We start from the raw sequence: 27,231 nt of genomic DNA, 5'->3' as shown, positions 1-27,231 counted from the left end.
GTAATGTCACTGGTAACCCCAAAAGTGACAAATGTCAGTCAAGGGTCCGATCTGTCCGCCCCAATGTCACAGTCCCGCAAAAAATATCGCAGGTCGCCGCCATTACGTGCTAAAAAAACAAAAATGACAAAAATCTTCCCCTTTGTTAGTAAACGCAATAACTTTTGCGCAAACCAATCAAAATACGCTTTTTGCGTTTTTTTTTTTTTTTTTTTTTTACCAAACATTTACTAAAAAAAAAAATTGGCCTTAAATGTTAAAAATTTTTGATCTTTACATTTTTTTTGGGGGGGGGAATTTTATATAAAAAAAATGTGAAAAATATTGTTATTTTTGCAAAATTTACGCTCTTTTTTTGTTTAAAGCGCATGATCAAAAAATTGCATAGGTGATCAATTACCACCAATTCTGTTTGTGGGAAAAAAAGGATGCCAAATTCGTTTAGGTACAGCGTCGCACGACCGCGCAATTGTCCGTTAGTCACGCAGTGCCGAATCGCAAAATAGGCCCTGGTCAGGAAGGGGGTAAAATCTTCCGGGGCTTAAGTGGTTAAGCTTTGACAAAAAAAAAACGAAAAGAAAAAAAAAAAAATCCTGGAAGCTACTGTAATTGGTTTCTTCACAGAGCAGCTCCAGATTCTGCACTCTCCAGTTTCAGTAAATCAGTAAGGCTCCTTTCACACGGTCCGCCTCCGCTGGCAGACTCCGTGCTGCTCAGCGGGGATTGATCCGCTGATCCCTGCTGAGCAGATGGATGACAGCTCTGTCTCTGCTGTGTGTGCAGAGAGGGAGCTGTCAGATCCCCGCTGTCCCCTATGGGGGAATCGGATGAGAATGGACCGCCTGTCCGTTCTCATCCGATCCGCTGGGCGGATGGAAACTAGGGTCTCCATCCGTCTGGATTTCACAGACAGGATCGGAATCGTATAGCAGCGGGTGTCAGCGGAGATGTCTCCGCTGACATCCACTGCCCCATAGGGATGCATGGAGGATCCAATCGGGTCCGCCTAAAAAACTGACAGGTGGATCTGATCGGATGGTTCGTGTGAAAGGACCCAACATCAATTCCAGTGACTCTGATGAAGTGAAATCCTACGTTGTGTTATAAGTCCTGCCCTCTTTCTTTTCTGTTGGGCTACAGAACGCCTTTCAGTTTTCATACGGAGATGAGGATCGGGAGAGGCGTCCTGCATTGTTGCCTTGGTGTTCATTACAGGATATTCTGCGCTCACTGGATTTCTGACAGATTATCAGTGCTGTATGCTTCTGTACTATATTTTGTAAAGAAAAATGTGTAAATGTGTACTGCAGAGTTGTATTGCATTTGGATGTTATTTTGCATAGACATACATTTTAAGTCCGCCTTTTTCACCAAACCTATCCAATGCTTAGCATATGTATTTAGGGACTAGAAGAATGAGGGCTTCACACCATAAGCATTAAGTCATGGTTGTTTTTTTTACCATATTCCAACGAAAGTAGAAAAGAGAAAGCCCCTTGTGTTTTTGTTTTTTTATTAGAATCTGTTGACACTTGTGTGTTGCTTTGCTGTGCACTGGAAAAGCCATATATACAGTGGGTACGGAAAGTATTCAGACCCCCTTAAATTTTTCACTCTTTGTTATATTGCAGCCATTTGCTAAAATCATTTAAGTTCATTCTTCTTCCTCATGAATGTACACACAGCTCCCCATATGGTCGGAAAAACACAGAATTGTTGACATTGTTGCAGATTTATTAAAAAAGAAAAATTTAAATATCACATGGTCCTAAGTATTCAGACCCTTTGCTGTGACACTCATATATTTAACTCAGGTGCTTTCCATTTCTTCTGATCATCCTTGAGATGGTTCTACACCTTCATTTGAGTCCAGCTGTGTTTGATAATACTGATTGGACTTGATTAGGAAAGCCACACACCTGTCTATATAAGACCTTCCAGATCACAATGCATGTCAGAGCAAATGAGAATCATGAGGTCAAAGGAACTGCCTGAAGAGCTCAGAGACAGAATTGTGGCAAGGCACAGATCTGGCCAAGGTTACAAAAAGATTTCTGCTGCACTTAAGGTTCATAAGAGCACAGTGGCCTCCATAATCCTCAAATGGAAGACGTTTGGGACGACCAGAACCCTTCCTAGAGCTGGCCGTCCGGCCAAACTGACCTATCGGGGGAGAAGAGCCTTGGTGAGAGAGGTAAAGAAGAACCCAACGATCACTGTGGCTGAGCTCCAGAGATGCAGTCAGGAGATGGGAGAAAGTTGTAGAAAGTCAACCATCACTGCAGCCCTCCACCAGTCGGCGCTTTATGGCAGAGTGGCCCGACGGAAGCCTCTCCTCAGTGTAAGACACATGAAAGCCCGCATGGAGTTTGCTAAAAAACACCTGAAGGACTCCAAGATGGTGAGAAATAAGATTCTCTGGTCTGATGAGACCAAAATAGAACTTTTTGGCCTTAATTCTAAGCGGTATGTGTGGAGAAAACCAGGCACTGCTCATCACCTGTCCAATACAGTCCCAACAGTGAAGCATGGTGGTGGCAGCATCATGCTGTGGGGGTGTTTTTCAGCTGCAGGGACAGGACGACTGGTTGCAATCGAGGGAAAGATGAATGCGGCCAAGTACAGGGATATCCTGGACAAAAACCTTCTCCAGAGTGCTCTGGACCTCAGACTGGGCCGAAGGTTTACCTTCTAACAAGACAATGACCCTAAGCACACAGCTAAAATAACGAAGGAGTGGCTTCACAACAACTCCGTGACTGTTCTTGAATGGCCCAGCCAGAGCCCTGACTTAAACCCAATTGAGCATCTCTGGAGAGACCTAAAAATGGCTGTCCACCAACGTTTACCATCCAACCTGACAGAACTGGAGAGGATCTGCAAGGAGGAATGGCAGAGGATCCCCAAATCCAGGTGTGAAAGACTTGTTATATCTTTCCCAAAAAGACTCCTGGCTGTATTAGATCAAAAGGGGGCTTCTACTAAATACTGAGCACAGGGTCTGAATACTTAGGACCATGTGATATTTCAGTTTTTCTTTTTTAATAAATCTGCAACAATGTCAACAATTCTGTGTTTTTCTGTCAGTATGGGGTGCTATGTGTACATTCATGAGGAAGAAGAATGAACTTAAATGATTTTAGCAAATGGCTGCAATATAACAAAGAGTGAAAAATTGAAGAGGGTCTGAATACTTTCCGTACCCACTGTATACTGCATTTTGTGTGTGTTGATCTGCATTTTAAAATTTTGAGTCAGTAGAGTTCTTTAAAAAATGTAACGCAGCAGTAAGTATCTGAAATTCCAATGCAATAGGTATCAATGTACCAAAAAGTTGGTCCACAGAAAATATTTTCAATTTTCATGAACGCCTTCTGAATTCATAACAGAATTGCATGTTCAAATGCATACATTTTCAAAATCTGGTACGTTCAATAAAGCCTTGTAAAGATCAATGACAGAGCGAAGGCCAGTAATCAAACACAAATTATGCAACATAATTTGATTGCTGTGGGTAACTACTCTTTGGACTTTGCTTGTTACCATTGTATATTAACTAGAGGTACACCGAATGGAAACTTTGGTGCCGAAACCAAAAATGCAGGATGTACTTGGCCAAAAATTGAAAATGACAGTTTTTTAAAAAAAATATACATATTTTTATATAAAATGGTATTTTCGAATTTATGGTTGACCATTTTTGGCACCTTTAGCGCAAGAAAAGCTCAAGAAAAATGTTGCCCTTTAAATTCTATGTATGTCTTCACACTAGTTCTTTGTATTTCAGTTGTGGCAGCAAGAATGCATCCATAACACTTTTTTTGATGCAAGTTTTTGAGGCACATGACCTATGAAAAACACACTATAAGCATAGTAAAATCATGTCAAAGTTGCTGTAAAGTCATGACAAAATTGCGTGCATTTTCGGTGCAATTATCAGCAGCTTTTTCTCTTATTGGCAAAATGCCGATAACATCATTTCTCTTTCATTCATCAACAGACACAGCACTCCATAAATCATAACTAGTGGGTTATATTGCCTCCTCCAGGAGTAGGACTAGGCAGAACAAAAACACCTGGCTAGGCCCATGGGCCGTCCTCAGCTGGTATATAACCCCCCCTCTCTGCTCTAGGTAATTTTTATTTAATCTGTCTAGTTAGGAGTAAGGTCCTAGGCTCCCGACTGGGATCTCCAGGTCCTAGCAGTTTTCCCCCTCCTAATTCTTTTTGTGTTCTCTCGCAACCCACAGGGTATGGGAATTTGCGGCATTATCCTGTCGCAGTCCCTATTTAGTGGTCCATAGGGATAAAATGGTTTTTCGTCCCTGTCCATCATTCCTGCCCAAAGTTATCTCAGACTTTCATTTAAATGAGGACATTGAGTTGCCTTCCTTGTGTCCCAAGCTGGCTCATGCCAAGGAATTTGCTTGCATACCTTGGATGTGGTTTGAGTGATTCAGGCAGCTACAGAGTCTTTTCGGAGGTCAGATTTGCTTTTTGTGGTTATGGATGGACCAAGAAAAGGGCTGGTCGCTTCTTCGGCTACCATCTTTAGATGGATCATACAGACGGTGATTCAGGCCTATTCTATTAAAGGTCAGGTTCCACCTTTCGCTGTCACAGCGCAATCTACTTTGTCGCTGAGTGCTTCTTGGGCCTGCTGTCATCAGGCTTCAATATACCAAGTTTGCAAGGCGGCCACTTGGTCAGCCGTGCATACCTTCATGTAATTCTAGAAGGTAGATACTTTGGCAACTGCGGATGCTTCTTATGGCCGAAAAGTTTTGCAGGCTGCTGTTTAAGAGGGGCTGTTCCCTCTTGAGGGGTGTTTTTTCTTTAAACCTTTTTCATACAGGGCTCCTGTGTCCTGGTTAAGGGCTCTTATGTATAGCCTTGGGTTATTTTCCCCACCCCTCATTTTCCTTTTGGATGTCCCTCTAGTTCTGCTTTATGGAGCGCAGTGTCCGTCAAAGGAAGGAGAAAATGGGATTTTGGTACTAACCATAAAATCCATTTCTCTGAGTTAATTGATGGACACAGCACCCACCCCTCTATTGAGTTCCGATACTTCAAATACTGCTTGCTACTAAACTGATTACCTAGAGCAGAGAGGTGGGTTATGTACCAAGCTGAGGATGGCCCATGATCGTAGCCAGGTGTTTTGTTCTGCCTAGTCCTACTCCTGGAGGAAGCAATATAACCCAGTAGTTATTATTTATGGAGCGCTGTGTCCGTCAATTAACTCAGAGAAATGGATTTTACGGTAAGTACAAAAATCCAATTTTTCAGCCGATATATTTCAGCCGCCAGAAATTTCAGTGCATCTCTAATATTACCTCAGCTAGTCTGTTTAGTATACATTTGTGACGTAATTTTACTCTGATGTATTTTTCCTGTAATTTGTCAGATGATTGAAGGTGCTTCTAAGGAGCAAAGGAATGACCTTGGCATAACAACCATTGATTACTACTATTATTTAAGCCAGTCAGGATCGTACAAAGTGGATGACATCAATGACAAGAGAGACTTTCAAGAAACTATGGTACAACATATGTATTTTCTGTGTACTGAAGTCATTTTCTGTAGCCTTTTAATAAATTTGCAGTTTACGTGGGTTAAGAGAAATAATAGTTGTGTTTAATTACTAAATACAGTATCTGTGACTAAGAAGCCATTTGATTTAATATGAAAAGAGGATTCCAAACTGTGCATTCAACTATAATTATGAAAATAAACATTTCAAGGGTTTTTTTTATTATACTATTTGAAATGTTTTGTGAAAAAATGTATTATTGCAAATTATACCAATATACAGTATCTCACAAAAGTGAGTACACTCCTCCCATTTTTGTAAATATTTTATTATATCTTTTCATGTGAGAACACTGAAGAAATGACACTTTGCTACAATGTAATGTAGAGAGTATACAGCTTGTATAACAGTGTAAATTTGCTGTCCCCTTAAAATAACTCGACACACAGCCATTAATATCTAAACCACTGGCAACAAAAGTTAGTATATCCTTAAGTGAAAATGTCCAAATTGGGCCCAAAGTGTCAATATTTGGTGTGGCCACCATTATTTTCCAGCACTGCCTTAACCCTCTTGGGCATGGATTTCATCAGAGCTTCACCAGGTTGCCACTGAAGTCCTCCTCCATGACGACCTCATGGAGCTGGTGGATGTTAGAGACCTTGCGCTCCTCCATCTTCCATTTGAGGATGCCCAACAGATGCTCAATAGGGTTTAGGTCTGGAGACATGCTTGTCCATTCCATCGCCTTTACCCTCAGCTTCTTTAGCAAGGCAGTGGTTGTCTTGGAGGTGTGTTTGGGATGGTTATCATGTTGGAATACTGCCCTGCGGCCCAGTCTCCGAGGGGAGGGAATCATGGTCTGCTTCAGTATGTCACAGTACATGTTGGCATTCATGGTTCGCCCAATGAACTGTAGCTACCCGGTGCGCACTCATGCAGCCCCAGACCATGACACTCTCACCACCATGCTTGACTGTAGGCAAGACATACTTGTCTTTGTACTCCTCACCTGGTTGCCGCCACACACGCTTGACACCATCTGAACCAAATGCATTTATCTTGGACTCATCAGACCACAGGACATGGTTCCAGTAATCCATGTCCTCAGTCTGCTTGTCTTCAGCAAACTGTTTGCGGGCTTTCTTGCGCATCATCTGTAGAAGAGGCTTCCTTCTGGGATGACAGCCATGCAGACCATTTTGATGCAGTGTGTGGCTTATAGTCTGAGCACTGACAGGCTGTCCCCCCCCCCCCCCTTCAACCTCTGCAGCAATGCTGTCAGCACTCATGCGTCTATATCCCAAAGACAACCTCTGGATATGACTCTGAACAAGTGCACTCAACTTCTTTGGTCGACCATGGCGAGGCCTGTTCTGAGTGGAACCTGTCCTGTTAAACTGCTGTATGGTCCTGGCCACAGTGCTGTAGCTCAGTTTCAGGGTCTGAGACCTTGTAACACTGAGTCCCATGACATCGGGGAGGGAAAATGGCTAATTGGGCCCAATTTGAACATTTTCATTTAGGGGGTGTACCCACTTTTGTTGCCAGCGTTTTAGAAATTAATGGCTGTGTTTTGAGTTATTTTGAGGGGACAGCAAATTTACACTGTAATACAAGCTGTACTCTTACTACTTTTACATTGTAGCAAAGTGTCATTTCTTCCGTGGCGTCATATAAAAATATATAATAAAATATTTACAAAAATGTGAGGGGTGTACTCCCTTTTGTGAGATGCTGTATCTATGCATCATATTAGAAATAATATACTCTACTCCAGTGAAACCTGAAGCTTTGCATTCAAACTAAGGGAATATGGCCTGCCTTATAAATGGGCTCCAGTCTTTAACCTTATTATTCATAGTCTGACTGCTTCGATGGCTATAGTTATTGGTACCTTCATTTTCTAAATGTATAATCTCAGTCCAGTGTACTGTTTGCTCTCTGACAGGTCCTTATGTCTTTGGCTATTCCCATGCCTACCCTTGCTTCCTTGCCTACACACATTAGGCCATAATACAGAATTGTCGGTAAAACAAATCCTTCCTAGAAGCAATGTGATAATCTTACTGACACGCTCAGTGAATTATATAAAACTTGTAAAAATGTGTGGACTTCCTTATTACAGTCGCAGTGTTTTATTGATATCCCTTCATTGGCTTAATTTGTTAACAGCTAAATATGACCGATCAAAGGTTCCTGCTCAACATTGTAGGCTATTGAAGTACAGGCATGTGAAAAAGGAAGTACACCCATAGAAATTATTGACCTAGAAACATATATGTAAAACAGCAAACACTAGATCATTTAAATATTGCCTACAGATGAAGGTGATATACATGAACAAATGACACATGTATTATGGTGTATTCATTCTCATAAAATGCAATAAAGGATAAAGAAAATACGCCCTTACATTTTACCACCATTTCAAATAAAGGAACACTAGAAAGGTATGTTCCAGATTGGGTGCCAATATTTAGAACCACCAAAGAGAGAAGGCGGTGGGACCTGTCATACTTATACCATGTAGAGCTTGATGAATGTGGTGCCATTGTGCAAAGAACAAATGAGCTCTCCAAGACCCTCAGAAAGAAGGTTGTGGGTACCTAGGAGTCTACAAGGGATTTAAAGAGATCGCCAAATTATTTAAATTCAGTCATTTTACTGTAAGAAAAATAAACTACAAGAGATGCCGGTTTCAAACAACTAATGCTAAAGGAAGTCTCTAAGGACCCCAAAATTTCAATGTGGGATCCTTAGGTGACTCTTATAACACTTTTTGTGTCAAAGTGCACTCATCTACAATCAAATATAACCAATTTAACCTTAATGGTAATTGTACTAGGAAAAACATTTGCTGTCCCAAAAGAACAATTCAACAAGACTAAAGTTTGACATTGCTCATATGAGTAGAGACCAGGTCTTCTGCAACAATGTGTTGTGGAATGATGAATCAAAGGCGTAGTTACTATGGACATGTTTGGCACAAACCAAATACAACATTTCAAGAGAAGAACCTCTCACCAACTGTGAAGCAAGATGGTAAAAATATTGTGGTTTGGGTTGAGTTGAAGTTAAAACCAAAATTGATCTTTTGATACAATATGAAACACACTAGAAAAGATTTGAAACAGGCAGGTAAAGCATGGAAACCCAAATATTCTATATTGTGCAACTAAAGGAATTTTTTCCTTGGAACAATGGCCAAACAAAGTTGAGAAAGCTGGTGGGCTATTAAAGCGGAACTAATTCCATAACTTTAGGTTTCCCAAAACCATTACTTTGAAGGCAAGCTGTGAACAATAACTGTCAGTTACTTATGCTCTCTGCCGAAATGTCAGGCACTCAAATAGCTGGTGTCATAACTGATATATACAGCACCATGGCAACAGCAGATCAAGGGCTAAGATGGCAACTCCCTTTGCATGTAAAGGATAGGATGATTTCAAAAGGCAAGTTTTCCATGTATTTTGATTTGTTTTTTACCTTTTATCTATGACGATCTAATGTTTGTCTGTTCAGTTATGTTGAAAAAGTTGTCAAATGTCATCACATGATGGCATATCAGTGCTGTCAAAAAATTGTAACAATATTTTCCTTTTGTAATGCAGTGCTAGTTAACAATAGCCACATGTTCGTATCGTGCAATATTTTCCATAGTAAGAAAACCAGGTAAATCTGGTATTCAAAAATATTTCTGGAATGATTAACTGGAGACTAAATCAATGTTCTTTTCTTTCCTTCTTAGCATGCCATGAATGTTATTGGGATTTTTGCAGAAGAGCAAGCTATGGTGCTGCAGATTGTAGCTGGAATTCTACACCTGGGCAATATTAGCTTCAAGGAAAAAGGCAACTATGCAGCAGTGGAGAGTGAAGAGTGTAGGTATTTCTTACATCTTGAAGTAGCTGTATCTTCTGCGAGCTGCAGATTGTAACTTTGGCCCCTTTTAATCCAAAGCTAAGCAATGTAGTGCAACATCGCATAAGGTTTTTTTTTTTTTTTTTTTTAATCTTAAAAACTGGTTTTAATTTATGATTCCGTACAGAATATATTGGTAAATGCTTCTACCATCTGACAGGCTTACAGATGTGAAAACGGAGGAAAGAAATGATTGTATGTGCCCTTACTTTCTATAGAAATTAGATTGGCAACCACATTACCATTGTGAGAATCTTGGTAGAACTCATTAGTTCTGGTACTAGGAAGGGACCTTTCTGTTGCAAAACCTCTTGCTTTCCCTTAGCGATCCCAAAAGTGTTAGTGCAGTCAGATGACTATTCATTACCTTTTACGGATGGCATCATTGAACCTGTGCCTAGTCTATGCACACTAAAATATCCCCATGTTCTGAACAAAAAGTCCTTATTTACCTCTGTAGCTATAGGCTTTGTGAAGAATACCATTTTCAAAGTTTACAATGGAGGCACTGAAATCTCAGAGAGATTAGATCTTGCCAGTTGGTCAGCCTTCTGATATAAACAAACAGCCAGTGTTTCCAAGCTGTCTAATAGACTTAGTGCCGGTTCACATTGGTGCGATGCGGGAACCCTGCGAATCCACTGCGGATTCCCGCATCGCACCCGACTGGCAGGCAGTTCACACTGCCATATGGAACTGCTGGGAGTGTAAATACAAAGTTAATAATAAACAAAACAAGGGCGCCAGGTCAGAGTAGTGTTTTAAATTAAAAACAAATTTATTGTGATGCACTTACATTTAAGAGAATCAACATCAGCATTCAGGTGAAAAGCATGGATCCTCAACGATAGGTGCTGAGTGGTGATTGGGACGCAAGCACCCAGCCACAGGTGTGTTCACAGATCCAGGGATGGAGGATGGGGAGTGGATGGTCCGGAGATCCCGAGGGAAGGGGATCTCGCTGTGCCTCCTCCTCCTGGGGACATCCGCGGCGCACAGCCGCAAGCCGGATACAGCGTCACAAGACACTGCGGGTTCCTCCATGGAAGCCGGCAGGAGACAGCGGAGACTGTGGAGAGGGCAAGCCGCAACGTTGTTTCAGAGGATCAACCTCCATCCCTGGATCTGTGAACACACCTGTGGCTGGGTGCTTGCGTCCCAATCACCCCTCTGCACCTATCGTTGGGGATCCATGCTTTTCACCTGAATGCTGATGTTGATTCTCTTAAATGTAAGTGCATTGCAATAAATTTGTTTTTAATTTAAACACTACTCTGACCTGGCGCCCTTGTTTCGTTTATTCTGCATGTCTGGAGGGATCCCTCACCTCTTCTAGGAGCAGCTGGTCTTGCACCTCAACATAATTGGACTCCCTCCCCCACATATGGCACTTTTCCACTGCAAGTACCGGCTCAGCTCTACTCGGCCCTGCTTGGCTCGGTTTGCTTTTCCACTGCTGGTACCGCATGGTACGGTGTTGGAACGGTTCGGTACGGTATGGTTTGCTTTTCCACTAAAGTAGTACTAAAGTTAAGTGGGTGGGATTCTCTGACCAATCAGTGGCTAGTAGTGACTGCATGCAAAGGATTGTGGGATATGGTACCGGGTATGGTACCTCTTGGAACCACAATCGAGGTGGTACTGTTTTTGAGAGCCGTACCGTTCGGTTCCATGCAGTGGAAAAGCGCCGCTGTACCGTACCGAACCGTTCCTACACCATACCATGCGGTACCAGCAGTGGAAAAGCACAAAAGCGAGCCGAACCGTTCGGTTCCATGCAGTGGAAAAGCGCCAATATACTACAGAGACCATCTCCTCTTTCAACCCAGGACACCACACTGAAGCACACCTGTGGATAGGTTTTTTGGATTTATGACTATGTGCCATATATAACATTATGTACAGTCCTTCATTATGTGATTGCAGTGAGCGCTGATCCATCGATCCTGGTCGGTGTAGTATTGTTTTGCATTAATACAAATTTAATGACACCCCCAGATAAGATTGCATATCTCAGTGAGAACTGTCAGTTCAGACAGGAATCGGATTGCATAGGTGTGAACACCCATGCGATCCGCTTCTGGTGCAGTCTAAAAAAAAAAAGGGGGTCCTGCACGACTTTGGTTCGACTGCGATGCAAATTCAGCCATACAATCTGTATGGCTGAATTTGCATTGCACAGACATCGCATGTGACTTGCATAGCAATGCAGGGCAAATCACATGCAATGTCTGACATCGCTATAGTGTGAATCGGCACTGAAACCTGACTTTAGAGTCCTTGTTGTGATCTTTGAGGATATTTAAAACTGTTAAAAAGTTGCTACACAGTACAAGTAGTAAGATAGTTGAGTAGGAGCTTGTTTTAGGCCCCTTTCACATGATCGGACCGATTAGGTCCGCCTGTCCATTTTTCAGGCGGACCTGATCGGGCCACCCATTCTCCTCTATGGGGAGGTGGATGTCAGAGGAAATGTGGCCGCTGACAACTGCCTGGCATCTGATCTGGCAAGATACGCTGCAAACAGACTGATGGCGATATGTTTGGCATCTATCCAGCGAGTCGGATTGGATGGGATCGGATGAAAATACAGGCTGTCCTTTTTTATCTGATCTCCCCATAGAGGAGAGCAGGACTCTGACAGGTCTGTCTCTGCACAGAGCGGGTATGGACCTGCCATCCACCTGCTCAGTGGGGATCAATGGAGCAAACCCCGCTGAGCTAGTGGAGTCTGTGTGAAAACGGATCCACCTAATGTGAAAGGGGCCTTACAGTTAAGAATGTGTAAATAGTTTAATGTCTTTAGTCTGGGCACAGGTGCATTTTAAAAACTAAGGACTGTAGACAGAAGATGAGTATTGCCCATCCAATGGAAATTCACTGGTTTGGACACAATAGCTCAATGGCTACATTGAACCCCCCTAAACACCTCTGGTCTTCAGATAACCGTGAAAGTAGAGATTTGGTCACATTGGATGGTTTTGCTGTTAGGCAGCATGGGAGCACTCTCTGGGATAGGCCCCGTCTTAGTAGCGATAAACAGGCATGCACAATAATCAAACACTCTCCAGGTCAGTGTTCATATCAGCCAAAGCATGCCCCCCAGAACCAGGTCTGGCCATCCACAACCAACGTTACTTGCAACACAATAAAAGCTCCTGCATATTTCACACTAGGAGCAGTACAAGTCATGTACAAGCTTTTCTGTTGCCACAATCTACATAAAGAAGGTTTACAGCTGACTTCAGTAAGTGCAGCCAACCTTTCAAAAGTGCTATAATACAAGCATGCTTTATTGTTATATGTACATTTGAAGCGTTTGTAAACCTCAGACATGGAATCTGATCAAAGCAATATTTCTATAATGTGTACTTGCCTCGGTTTGTCATTTCTCCTGACTGTCTAATTCCTCTGTTATCTGCATAAGTCCCTAAAAAGGTGACAGGAAGGGAGCTCCAGCACACAGTCAGTGATTTACAGCCTCAGCTCTGTTCCCGTGTGCTATGCGAAGAGGGGGGGGGTGTCCTCTTCCCATCCCTCCACTCCACTCCAATGCGCTCTCAGTTTTCTTGTAGTGTGTATCTGCAGCTCTATGCCTCCTGCTTTGTAAATCAGTGAAAAATCCTTTTCGTCTGAGATTTACAAGGATGTACAGTACAAATGGCTGCGAATAAACAGGTGCAACTTATGTAAGATATTTATTTTTTCTCTGTGTACCACCTGAGGCTAGTCATTTTACAACCACTTTAAGAGTCCATTCACACTGGCATGACTTGTCAGGCGACTTGGTCAGCCTGACAAGTCGTGCATCGTCGCTCCCACTGTGTAGTACAGGAGCCGTTCTAATAGGAGCGACACAAGTCGCTCCGACTTGGAAAAAGGGTCCTGTACTACTTCGGGGCGACTTGCATTGACTTCCATTATGTGAAGGTCACCCCCGTAGTCGAAGCGACCTAATGTGAACTGGGGCTAAGGCCTCATGTGCAGTACAGCTCCTAACTTGTGTTCAGTAACTTTTGGCATTTTTTGCCAAAGCTCCTAAACTCCACTTCATAAAAGCCTATGTGTCAATGTACACATAGGCATTTAGGAGCTGCTGTGGATAGGGGAGGTTCAACCTCCCTCCCCTGAATGCGGAAAAATTGCGTTCAAGATAGGAATGTTTTGGTAGTTTTGCAGTGCGATTTTTGCCATGCTTTGCATTTTCCTGCAGCCAGCAGTCATAATAGGCTATGTGTACATGAAGCTTAAGGCACTTGGGAAAGGAAAAAAAAAATTTTGCAGCTGGATTGTATCTGTGCTTTTGCACCCTTTTAGTCTCTGGCCTGCGCTATTTTCGTATTTAAATGTAAAAATAAAAAGTAATACTAGATATTTTTAATTTTTAAGTCTCGTTCACACAGGCGTACTATGTCGTATGCCTGTGCAAAGGCCATATGTGGCCGCGTGGGGATGCACATATGTTCCGTGCATCCCTGTGCAGGCATTTCCATTCATGTCATTTGAGATGCAGCATCTTCATGGACACAACATTTATTATGATATTCAGCTACACTTAATATTTGCATCCTTTTTTGTATTTGCCCCATTCAATTAATAGCACATGTTTGATATGACATTATGCACGGTTATCAACCAAAAATATAATGCATATGCAGAATGGATAGAATTGTGTGTAATATTGCCTGAAATGTAGACCATAATTGTATTTCTAGTAAACTAGGAAGCCCTTTCTAATACAAAATTACTTTTTTGTTTGTGCCAAGATCTTGTCTTCTCTTCCAATAGCAGCCTTGATATCCAGATGTGTAGCAGATATCCTGCTCTTCTCTAATCTTATCTGAAATTTCAAAGATCTGGAAATATTAAGATTTTCTGTTTTTTTTTTTTTTTTACTCTGTTCATGCTTCTTTCCTATTTAAAAGATCCTTAAATCAAAACCAGAAGTTCCCACACATGCAGAAACTATAAAGAAACGTTCGGAAATAATGTGGGAAGTGCTGTACCTTGAACAAACCTCATATTTTTCACAAAGTGCTTCTTATTTATTTGTAGTTGAAGTAAATGGGACTACAAATCAGAAATACTGTTTATCATTAAAATGATTTGCATATTAAAGTGTTACTAAACCCACAACAGTAAAACCACTCTGTATATGCAGTAAAGCATGCTTGTTATACTCACTGTGGAACCTAAGGGGTTAATCCTCCGCATTGTGTAAAAAGGTTGTTTGATACTGGATTCTCTGATCCTCCTTCTTTTACTGTCCCCAATCCATCTGCTGATAGAACAGAGCCTTGGAGGCACTCTGCACATGCTCAGTTTGGTGTGTATTGCTAGAGTTTTTTTTTCTGGGAGGGTGCATGTGATCAGCACAGTGCCAATCAGCACTGTTCAGACAAAGTCAGGGTCATGCAGCCTCATAGGACAGTCAGAGCAGAATGAAAACTCCTCCCACAAGCCTTAATGAGACACTCATAGAAGTCATAAGACTGCTATATACTGCTGATGAGAAAAGGTAGGTATTTAGCAGTTTATATTTACTTAAAAATATTTGCATTTCCATGTACTGTGGGAGATATATAGCAAGTGCGGGGGGGGGGTCCATCTAAAATAATTTTAGGGTCTGTTGGCTCTCAAAATCCACCTTCGAAATACTCCCCATATACCTTGATCATGGCCAATTTAAATCTATACATACCATTGCAGCACACAATTTTATAGGTATACTTTGATGAAGATATGTTGGTAGGGCACTGGTTCAAAACTTTTGTAGGCATTTAGATTTTTTTCATATTTTAGTAAAGAGGCCACTCTTTAATGTGGTTATAAAACCATTTTTTTTATTTTTTTTTTTTTTATACCTTCATGCATTTTTTTGCAGATAGATATTCAATCTGTAATGTTTTTTGTGTAAATAGCACTTTACCAAAGTAGTATAAAAGAAAATTAGGATAGCTATCATAAAAAAATACAATATATTTATATTCATTCAATTAAACTATAGGGTACAGAAGAAACATTGCGTTCTGCTTTGAATTTTTTGTTTTGTTAGTCCTTTTAGCACTTAGTCATTGAGATTAGGATCAGGGATATCATGTTCATAATGGACTGATTTACAGGAAGTGTATGTGACTTGTATCTGCTTGGATGACTCACTAGTGGTCAGCTTTCTAGCTTTCCATTATCCTCTACCCATTATTAATGAATTGAAACCAAATATAGTCTTTAAAAGCTGATATCTCCCCTATATAATGAAAGCCAGGCAAGTAGAGAGTTAATTGTTTATTGAAAAGGGCATGTAGAAGTCATGCCTGCCCCATCATACATTATAGGGAAAATTGGCCTATTGAATAGTTCTAAGTGCAGTAACATTGCATTGAATCCCAAATCTGGTTTCAAGGGTCAGATTGATAAAAAAAATAGGGCTTGTATACAGTACTGTACAGTAGACTTTTCGGAAACTAAAGCAGCTTTGTTGAGACAAATACTTCCCAAACCATTTATCCAAAATAAAAATTGAGTATTTCTCTTTTGTTCATTGATGGACACAGCTCCTGATCTTATAACTATTGGGTTATACTGCTCCCTACAGGAGTAGGACACTAGGCAGAAAAATAATCTGGTTATGCCTATGGGCAGTCCCAGGAGGTATACTCCCTCTCCCTGCTATAGGTACTCAACAGTTTTTTCTGCCTAGTCAGGAGTAAGGACCTAGTTCCTTGCTGGGATCTTTGGTCCTGACTCCTGACAATTTTTTTTCCTCCTTTCCCTGTCAAGGCGCACTCTACTCAGGCACTTAGTGCCTCCTGGGCCTTCCATCATCAGGCATTTCACAAAGTTGTGAAATGGATGTGTTGGCATCTGCGGATGCTTCTTTTCGCAGCAAGGTTTTGCAGGCTGCTGTTTTGAAGACCCGATCCTCTTTGAGGGTGTATTCCTTTGTCAGGTGGGCTCCAGTTGTTGTGGTTGAGCTCCTGTTGCCTGGTTGGCTACTGTTTAGCCTGGGGAATTTTTTTGCTATTGCCACCCCTCATGTTTAACTGCTTGCTGACCGCCCACAGTAATATTACTGCGGTAGAGCGGCTCGCCTGCGTCCAGTCACGTAGTACTAGGTGAATGGAGTGCATGTTATTCCAGCAGCGCGCGTGTTTAGACACAGCGGGAAGTGAGGCGGCGATTGCCGCCTTCCTCCCACGACCGTCCGGCAAACGGAGAGAAAGACCCGCCTGCTTATGTAAGCAATGCAGGCAGATCTTCTGTAAGACAGGCAGGGACAGATCATGCATGCGATCTGTCTGTGCCTGTCACAGAACCACACACAGGCATACATACACTATCCTGCCATTGGCATTCTTACAGTAACAGTGCATATTTTTAGCACTAATTACTGTAGTAATGTCACTGGTACCCCCAAAAGTGTCAAAAATGTCAGTTAGGGGTCCGATCTGTCCGCCGCAATGTCGCAGTCCTGCTAAAAATCGCAGATCGCCGCCATTACTAGTAAAAAAAAACATAAAAATGACAAAAATCTTTCCTGTAGTTAGTAGACGCAATAATCTTTGCGTAAACCAATCAAAATACGCTTATTGCAAGTTTTTTTTTTTTTTTTTTCTTTACCAAAAATATGTAGTAGAAAACAAATTGGCCTAAAATGTTACATTTTGATTTTTACTTTTTTTTTTTTTGGGGAATGTCCTAAAGCACAATGTGAAAAATTATATATATATTTTTTTCCACAATTGTTGCATTTTTTTGTTTATAGCGCAAAAAAAAAAAAAAAAAAAAAAAGAGTAGCACAGGTGATCAAATACCACCAAAAGAAAGCTCTATTTATGGGGAAAAAAGAACATACATTTTGTTTGGATACAGCATCGCACGACCGCGCAATTGTCCATTAAAGTAATGCAGTGCGAATCGCAAAATAGGGCCTGGTCAGGGAGGGGGTCAAATCTTCTGGTCTTGAAATGGTTAAAATCCATTTCCCTGATGTTCATTGATGGACACAGCTCCCACCCCTCTGTGGAGTTGTAATTCTTCTGCTTGTAACAAAACTGAGTACCCTATAGCAGGGAGAGGGAGTATACCCCCTGGGACTGCCCATATGTGTAGCCAGATTCTTCCCGATTTTTCTGCCTAGTGTCCTACTCCTGTAGGGGGCAGTATAACCCAATGGTTAAGAAGAACCAGGAGCTTTGTCCGTCAAAGAACATCAGAGAAATGGATTTTACAGTAAGTCAAAGATCCAATTTTTAATCACAGAACAACTCAATAGGATGTACATGGTTTTTGAAAAAACAGTCGTTCATTTTAGTGATGAGATTGAGATTGACGTTTTCGGCTCATTTTGGTGCAAATGTATCAATCAGTCGATATAAATTTGCTGCACAAAAATTTCCTTGCCAGTTGTCTTAAGAGCCGGTTCACATACAGGCGACCCGACTTGCCGGGGCGACCTGTGAAGTCGCGGAGCGACATGCACGGACTTCATATCATTGAAGTCAATGCAGGTCGCTCCAGGTCGCCCCAAAGTAGTACAGGACCCTTTTTCTAAGTCGGAGTGACTTGTGTCGCTCCTATTAGAACGGGTCCTGTGCTAATCTATGGCAGGCGACCCACGGCGACTTGTCAGGTGACCAAGTCGCCTGACAAGTCACCCCAGTGTTAACCGGCTCTTACTGTACTCCATTGTTGTGTTGCAACATTAGCAGTAATGTGGTCTGCAGATATATAAAGACAAAGATGCTATAGTCTGTTATTAATTGAGAAGAAAGGGCCAGGGGGGAAGTAAAGTACTTTTTAATGCTCCTAAATTGTTTCCAGCATCCTAAAATTATTATGGCCTATACTGTCTTGTTGAACGAAGTGTGTTTGAAGCTTATTTAAAAGAAACCAAAAAGTAGCATACAGAGGAAACATGTCATCCTGCTTGTATAGAAATCTTAGGAGATGTGTAATGTAGTATAATAAAATCTGTAATTCAGATGTGTGACCTCCAGTCAAATTTTATAAATCCCTCTTCGTTTAGCTCCACAGCTGGTACAAACTTGTAAAAAACAGTTTGAGGCACTTAAAATACATTTCTCTATCATTCATTGACGGATGCAGTTCTCTCTGATTAATATCAGCAATAGCGCACCTACCACCACCCCCCGGGCCCAAATGCTTCCCGAACTGCCGAAAAGGCATAGACGGACAGTGGAGATCCGGAAGGCTCTGCGGCCTCCGTTAGGGGGTCAGGTGTCCAGTTTTACAATTATGCTGGGCGACAGACTGGACCCCCATATCCAGTGGTCACCCCAGTCTGACCAGCGAGCGCGTGCAGGCCTTTGCTCCGCGCTGGGTCGGCCGCGACATAGTCCCACTGGACACTTGACCCCCTCACGGATGCCGCAGGGCCTTCTGGATCTCCACTGTCCGTCTATGCCTTTTCGGCAGTTCAGGACGCATTTGGGCCCGGGGGGTGGTGGTAGGTGCGCTACTACTGATATGAATCGGACAGAACTGCGTCCGTCAATGAACGATAGAGAAAAGGATTTTACGGTAAGTCAAAAATCCAGTTTTTCTGGTGTCTGAGCCCCTTCATTATAATCCTAATACTGTTCTCCTCTCATTCTTTTGTGAATAAAACCTAGTTTAAACAAAATGTGGGCACCTGTACAACAAAAGAGAAAGGAGAGCAGCAGCATCGAAGCGCAGTATAAAATATGCGTCTAACAACAAATGCATACTTACAGGATGGGCATGATAAACCTGCATGTAAAGTGTTCATCCACTCCAGTGGGAGGACGAGCAGTGGGAATCCGGGGAATCTTCGCTAGTTCCGGCTGTGCTGGTGGCTATCAGCACTGAGGGTACGTGGTGTCCCTCAGAGAAGAGCCACTGACTTCACTTCTGGGTAGAAGGTGGAGTGGGAATTGCGTGTGTTTGAAGCATGCGTGCGGCATGTATGCGAAACCTTGTGTAAAATTGCAAGGCAAGGGAAAATTACTTCAGTAATTTTTTAGTTTCACAACCACTGACCAGTCCTAAGTTCTTGTTATAGGACGTGTGTGTATATTTTTTTTCCCCTTTGTATATTGTCTGTGAACACCACATGAATGGTTATACAGAAATGACCCGAATATTTGCCCTGGATTGTAAAGGTCTCTTTTGTTTACAGTTCTAGCATTCCCTACATTCCTCCTGGGGATAAATGAAAGTCGCTTAAGAGAGAAGTTGACAAGCAGACAAATGGATAGCAAGTGGGGTGGCAAGTCCGAGTCAATCAATGTGACTTTGAATGTGGAGCAGGCCTGCTATACTAGAGATGCTCTCGCCAAAGCACTTCATTCACGCGTCTTCGATTACTTGGTAGAAGTAAGTCCTGTCTCAGGAGATGTAAACATGACATTGCTTTATAGATTTGTTGATTTTTTTGGTCCTGTAGGATATAGCAAATTTAGTAGTCCTAATTAACCTATAGTTAACCAACTGTTTTTTATTTTACTGCAAGAAGTAAATATAATTTAATATAGAAATAAACATTGTTCATTTGTATTCCAGTGCCCACTTTAATATGGTTCCTGCCCACTGGTGCTGGGATTAAAAATGTTTTAGTGACTTACCTCTGTTGATTGATTGTCAACTTTTTTTTCTTTGCTTATAAATTGAATCTGCCTTGGGTGTCCATGCAAATTCAGATATAGGATGATATAAGATCTGTAGGTCTGCCTAACTGATTGTGATGGATAATAGATTGTGAGCTCTTGAGAGCATGGCCCTCCTTTGCTTGCACTTCAGTGTTGCTTTCAATCCATGTATTTTTAGTGGCTTCCTGTAGCATTGAAGAATAAATTCACTTGTTTTAAAGTAGACCTCTTCTTTAGTTGCTAATTTATTTCCCAATACCCCACCAACCCCCCATATTAAAAAAGAAAAAAAGCGCTTCTACCTCGTTTCAGCAAAACCAATCATGAGCGTCTGTGTGCCTATTTCCTGATTACATTCCCCAGTGGGAATAACTGTAGCTGTAGTTTTGTTTTTATATAAAATAATCCCTCCTGTATTGAATTGTATTGTAACTGTACTGTCTGCCCTCATGTTGTAAAGTACTGCGCAAACTGTTGGCGCTATATAAATCCTGTATAATAATAATAATAATAATAATAATAAGAAGAATAATCATTTCTAAAAGGAAGAGGTACATTTTAAACTATAAAAAATAAATTGTGGTGTTTTACAAATTTGCATTATACTTTGCTGGCTTTGGGAGTCTGAAGTTGGTAGGTCACAAAATGGAATTACATTTGAAAAAAACAAAGTAAAACCATTCACATGACCAGCTTTCTTCCTGCTGTGTTAAGCAAAGAGAACTCTGTGGGACCCACAGGCTCCATACTGCAGATTTCATATTAAGACCTAGTTGCGATTTGATTCTTAATATCGATATGTAATTATTTGGTTTAAAAAAATAAATATATATATACTGTATCTCTCAAAAGTGAGTGCACCCCTCACATTTTTGTATATATTTTATTATATCTTTTCATGTGACAACACTGAAGAAATGACACTTTGCTACAATGTAAAGTAGTGAGTGTACAGCTTGTATAACAGTGTAAATTTGCCATCCCCTCAAAATAGCTCCACACAGCCATTAATGGCTAAACCTCTGGCAACAAGAGAGTACACCCCCAAATGAAAATGTCCAAATTGGGCCCAAAGTGTCAATATTTTGCGTGGCCACTAGTATTTTCCAGCACTGCCTTAACCCTATTGGGCATGGAGTTCACCAGAGCTTCACAGGTTGCCACTGTGCCACTGGAGTCGTCCTTCACTTCTCCATGATGGCATCACCGAGCTGGTGGATGTTAGAGACCTTGAGCTCCTCCGTTTTGCCCCACAGATGCCCAATAGGGTTTAGGTCTGGGGACATGCTTGACCAGTCCATCACCTTTACCCTCCGCTTCTTTAGCAAGGCAGTGGCTGTCTTGGAGGTGTGTTTGGGGTTGTTATGTTAGAATACTGCCCTGAAGCCCAGTCTCCAAAGGGAGGGGGATCATGCTCTGCTTCAATATGTCACAGTACATGCTGGCATTCATGGTTCCCACAATGAACTGTAGCTCCCCAGTGCCAGCAGCACTCATGCAGCCCCAGACCATAACACTCCTACCACCATGCTTCAGTGTAGGCAAGACACACTTGTCTTTGTACTCCTCAACTGGTTGCCGCCACACACGCTTGACACCAGACCACAGGACATGGTTCCAGTAATCCATGCCCTTAGTCTGCTTGTCTTCAGCAAACGGTTTGCGGGCATTTTTGTGCATCATCTATAGAAGAGGCTTCTTTCTGGGACAATAGTCATGCAGACCAATTTGATGCAGTGTGCGGCTTATGGTCTGAGCACTGACAGGCTGATCCCCCCCACCCCTTAAACCTCGGCTGCAATGCTGGCAGCACTCCTATGTCTATTTCCCAAAGACAACCTCTGGATAGGACGCTGAGCACGTGCACTTAACTTTATTGGTCGACCATGGCGAGGCCTGTTCTTAGTGGAACCTGTCCTGGTAAACTGCTGTATGGTCTTGGCCACCATGCTGCAGCTCAGTTTTAGGGTCTTGGCAATTGTATAGTCTAAGCCAGTGATGGCGAACCTTGGCACCCCAGATGTTTTGGAACTACATTTCCTATGATGCTCATGCACACTGAAGTGTAGTCGAGTATCATGGAAAATGTAGTTCGAAAACATCTGGGGTGCCAAGGTTCGCCATCACTGGTCTAGACCATCTTTATGTAGAGCAACAATTCTTTTTTTCAGATCCTCAGAGTTCTTTGCCATGAGGTACCATGTTGCACTTCCAGTGACCAGTATGAGGGGGTGAGAGCGATAACACCAAATTTAACACACCTGCTCCCCATTCATACCGGAGACCTTGTAACACGAACGAGTGACATGACACCGAGGAGGGAAATGGCTAATTGGGCCCAATTTGGACATATTCACTTAGGGGTGTACTCACTTTTGTTGCCAGCGGTTTAGACATTAATGGCTGTGTGTTGAGTTATTTTGAGGGGACAGCAAATTTACACTGTTATACAAGCTGTACACTCACTACTTTACATTGTAGCAAAGTGTAATTTCTTTCAGTGTTGTCACATGAAAAGCTATAATAAAATTGTTACAAAAATGTGAGGGGTGTACTCACTTTTGTTAGATACCGTGTGTGTGTGTGTGTGTGTGTGTGTGTGTGTGTATATTTATTTATTTTTCGCTTTGTTTCCAGCTTTGACATTTAACAGTCCCCTCTACCCATTACTTTCTACCGCTAGTAAAGCATGTGTCACATAGCTACTGCATGGTCAAAACAAATAGACCATAATGCTTGGGTTTCAGTTTTCTTTACTTAGCATATTTATTTTTTAGTCCATCAACAAAGCCATGGAGAAGGATCATGAAGAATACAATATCGGTGTGCTTGATATTTATGGCTTTGAGATTTTTCAGGTAAGTTACTATTTTAGGATTGTAGCTCCAATGGTATAAAGTACTTATCTGAATAACGCATGTATTTTTTATTTTATTTTTTTCAGAAAAATGGTTTTGAGCAGTTCTGCATCAATTTTGTGAATGAAAAATTGCAACAAATATTTATAGAATTGACACTAAAAGCAGAACAGGTAAATCCAACTGACCTAACTCTGTAGCTTTCTAGAAGGTTAGCACAATATCTGTGATGGGGGCAGGTGTTAAATGGCTTGGACTTATTGGGGTTTATGGGAGCTTGGCAATGCTTAAGATGTGAAGGCAAATGATTTTCTATGGCTTTTCCCGATGCCCCCTCTCTGCATTAGTGAACCAGCTGGGCTCCTGTGCATGCAACATATTATGGAGCAGCGGCGTTTTGGCAGAAAAAATGCTGACGGCCCCTAAACTCTAAGCGCCAGTGCCCAGCATTTTTTTTCCCCCTAAGCGAGAGGCTGACTGCATCCTGTACAACCAGTGAACAGACGACTCATCCATATTAGCGGGGTTCCCTGCTGACAGCTGTATGTACACAAGAATTGCTGGCAATAAAAACTGAGAAAAGTGTGGGCCCCCCCCCCATCCATTTTAAGGGGAACCCCACTCTAAGATAATAAAATTAAAAAAAAAAGGCTTGTTGTGGACCCCCAAATTCATACCAGAACCTTATCCTAACATGCAGCCTGGCAGGCCAAGAAAAAGTGGGGACAAGCGAGCACCCCCCTTTCTGAACCATATCGGGCCACATGTCCTCCACAAAAAAAACATGCTCCAATCGATGACTTCACAAGGGGCCTGTCATTTGGCAGGAGACAGTCAGGTAGGGACCTCCTGGTGTGTTTTTTTTTTTTTTTTTTTTTTTTTTTTTTTCGGGTTTCGGGCCAGCGTTCATCATGATTGACATTGGATCTACTCCAGGGAACAATTTATTTATTTATTATTTTAATAAAGCACTTGTCAAAAACTGTTGTGTTTTTTCTCACTTTTGCATACTTTTTTGTGAATAAGTAGAGGTACTCATTCAGATGGGGGGATCTGCGGGCCCCTTGTTAAAGAGGGCTTTCAGATTCCGATAAGTTTCTCCCCCCCCCACCCCCCCACACCTCCACAACTACCAAGTCAGACTGTTGCTGCAGCCACCTAGGTAAGTATGATTCTGAAAAAAAAACAGACTAAATATTAGCATTTTTTATTCAACATTTTTTTTAAGCGTTTTTTGGCTTGGCTTCTAGTGTGCATGGAGACTTATATTGTGGGATTTATGACTGCCACAGGTTGGCCAGAATAAGATATACATTTTTTGGCTATTTGCCTTGCAGCAATATATTGTACACCTTTAATATTTTTCTATACTTTGAATTTCAGGAAGAATATGTTCAGGAAGGCATTCGATGGACCCCAATAGAATACTTTAACAATAAGATTGTGTGTGATCTTATTGAGAATAAAGTGGTAAGTGTGGGAAGAATATGTCTATTTATTATTTCTCAAAGTTAGGTCTAGTTATGTTCTCTCAATCTGTGTTTTTATGTATTCACTTTTCCACATTCTATGTCATTTGGGTTTAAAAATAATGTATAGCGTTTTTGTAAATATTTTTATTTATTTAATAAACAGATAAAATATTTGTCTTTTTTTTTTTGTAGTTTGATGTACAGATGCATAAAATTAGAATACCTTCAAAAAGGTAATTTAATTCATTAATTCAATTTAAAAAATGAAACTCCTCTATATTTTTATATTGATGTGTTACACACAGAGTGATACATTTCAAGCATTTTTTTATTTAAATTGTGATGATTGTGTCTTACAGCTAGTGAAAACCCAAAATTCAGTATCCCAGAAAATGATATTACATAAGGCCAATAAAAAAAAGGATTATTAATACAGAATTATTGGCTTTCTGAAAAGTATGTCCATGTACAGTATAATATGCACTCAGTACTTGGTCAGGGCTCCTTTTGCATGATTTAATGCATCAATGCAGTGTGGCATGGAGGCGATCAGCCTCTGACACTGCTGAGATGTTATAGAAGCCCAGGTTTCTTTGATAGCGGCTTTCAGCTCATCTGCATTGTTAGGTCTGGTGTCTCTCATCTTCCTCTTGATAATGCCCCACAGATTCTCAATGGGGTTTAGGTCAGGTGAGTTTGATGGCCAATTAAGCACAGTGATACCATGATCATTAAACCAGGTATTGGTACTTTTGGCAGTGTGGGCAGGTGCCAAGTATTGCTGGAAAATTAAATTGGCATCTCCATAAAGCTGGTCAGCAGAAGAAAGCACGAAGTGCTCTAGAATTTCCTGGTAGAGGGCTGCACTGACTTTGAACTTGATAAAACACAGTGGACCAACACCAGAAGATGACATGGCTCCCCAAATTATCACTGACTGTGGAAACTTCACACTGGACCTCATGGAACTTGGATTATGTGCCTCTCCACTCTTCTTCCAGACTCTGGGACCTTGATTTCCAAATAAAATGCAAACGTTTCCACAGTCTGTGATGATTTGGGGATCCATGTCGCCTGCTTGTGTTGCTCCACTGTGTTTTATCAAGTCCAAAGTCAGCGCAGCCCTCTACCAGGAAATTTTAAGCACTTCATGCTTCCCTCTGCTGACCAGCTTTATGAAATACTAATTTATACTAATTTCATTTTCCAGCCAGACTTGGCACCTGCCCACGTTGCCAAAAGTACCAATACCTGGTTTAATGATCATGGTATCACTGTGCTTGATTGGCCAGCAAACTCGCCTGACCTAAACCCCATGGAGAATCCGTTGAGTATTGTCAAGCGAAAGATGAGACACCAGACCCAACAATGCAGACGAGCTGAAGGCCGCTGTCAAAGCAACCTGGGCTTCCATAATACCTCAGCAGTGCCAAAGGCTGTTTGCCTCCATGCCACGCTGCATTGATGCAGTAATTCATGCAAAAGGGACCCTGACCAAGAATTGAGTGCTTACTATACTGTACATGGACATACTTTTTCAGTAAGCCAACATTTCTGTATTAAAAATCCTTTTTTTTTTTATTGGTCTGTAATATTCTAATCTTCTGAGATACTGAATTTTGGGTTTTCAATAGCTGTAAGCCATATTCATCAAAATAAAAGAAAAAATGTGTGAAATAGATCACTGTGTGTAATGAATCTATATAAAATGAGTTTCACTTTTTAAATAGAATTACTGAACTAAATTAACTTTTTGATGATATTTTAATTTTATGTATATGAAATATTGCACATAAATAGTATGTAGTCTTCTATCTAGGCAGAGCTTTGGTTTTTGTTTCACATGTTTCCATACCACTTGCTGTAAAAATACAGTTTTTAGACCTCAATAGCTCAATGCAAAATTCATACAGAGCGGTGGTTCATAAAGATTGGTTATCGCTTATCAAATGTGGTTTGACGAGTGTTTCAGGCAGATATGTGCCAATATCATCACTAGGCGGGCATATATTTTTAGGTAGCTTGCAAATGGATTTGCTGCAGTGGTGGGGGGCACATTTAGGTTCATGGAAATGGTTCTATTTAGGCCATTGTTGGGAAATCTATCTGTACAGAGATGCTGCCTCTTTTGTGCATAGTAAGGGCCGATATGTACAACGTATCTTCCATTATGTGTTTGACTTTTGTACCACTTGTTATACTTTCCAGAACCCACCAGGCATAATGAGTATTTTGGACGATGTATGTGCCACCATGCATGCAGTGGGAGAAGGGGCTGATCAGACGCTTTTGCAAAAACTCCAGATGGCTGTGGGGACACATGAACATTTTAATAGCTGGAACCAGGGCTTTATTGTTCACCATTATGCTGGAAAGGTAATCCTGATTTTCTGCATGTGTTTGCAAAAAGATTTACCAGGAGGGTTCAGCCTAGGCAGCTTTCAGCCTTGCATCAGTCTGAAAGAGGCCAGGGGCATCTGACCAGCAGAGCATGCTGAAGAAGAGGCTGAGGGGGACTGGTCTTGCAGTGCGGAGATGCCTGCATCAAGAATTAATAACTGCTTTTACTAGAGGTCCTCTAGATGTAAACAAGCATTTAAAGAAGTGTGGCCAAAGCTTTTTTGGCTATACTTCTTCTGTGAGTCACAGGAGTGTAATCGGTTCTGCACTCTTGTGACCCGTTTTCATCTGACAATGGGCTAATACCCGCTGTTGGCTTACGTCACAGCCGGTCTAGGCTCTGAGAAGATCCTGATTATATGGTTGTGGTTCGTCCAGAAGCCTAGATTGACACCTGACTCAGACTCAGCCTC

General features: G+C 41.6%; 1 protein-coding gene across 1 annotated transcript in view; it reads left to right on the top strand.

Moving 5' to 3' along the window:
- MYO1E (myosin IE) overlaps positions 1-27,231 on the top strand; it is a 276,218-nt gene that overhangs the window by 141,756 nt on the left and 107,231 nt on the right. The window contains exons 8-14 of the mRNA XM_082253069.1: positions 5,408-5,542; positions 9,285-9,417; positions 19,620-19,816; positions 22,866-22,946; positions 23,033-23,119; positions 24,330-24,416; positions 26,627-26,794. Coding sequence (XP_082109195.1) covers positions 5,408-5,542; positions 9,285-9,417; positions 19,620-19,816; positions 22,866-22,946; positions 23,033-23,119; positions 24,330-24,416; positions 26,627-26,794 — 888 coding nt within the window. The remainder of the gene's footprint in view (positions 1-5,407; positions 5,543-9,284; positions 9,418-19,619; positions 19,817-22,865; positions 22,947-23,032; positions 23,120-24,329; positions 24,417-26,626; positions 26,795-27,231) is intronic.

The sequence above is a fragment of the Pelophylax lessonae genome (assembly GCF_965119305.1).
Source record: "Pelophylax lessonae genome assembly, chromosome: 4".
Lineage (NCBI taxonomy): Eukaryota > Metazoa > Chordata > Amphibia > Anura > Ranidae > Pelophylax > Pelophylax lessonae.
The sequence above is the reverse complement of the archived record's forward strand: the minus strand, read 5'-3'. Positions and strand labels throughout refer to the sequence as shown.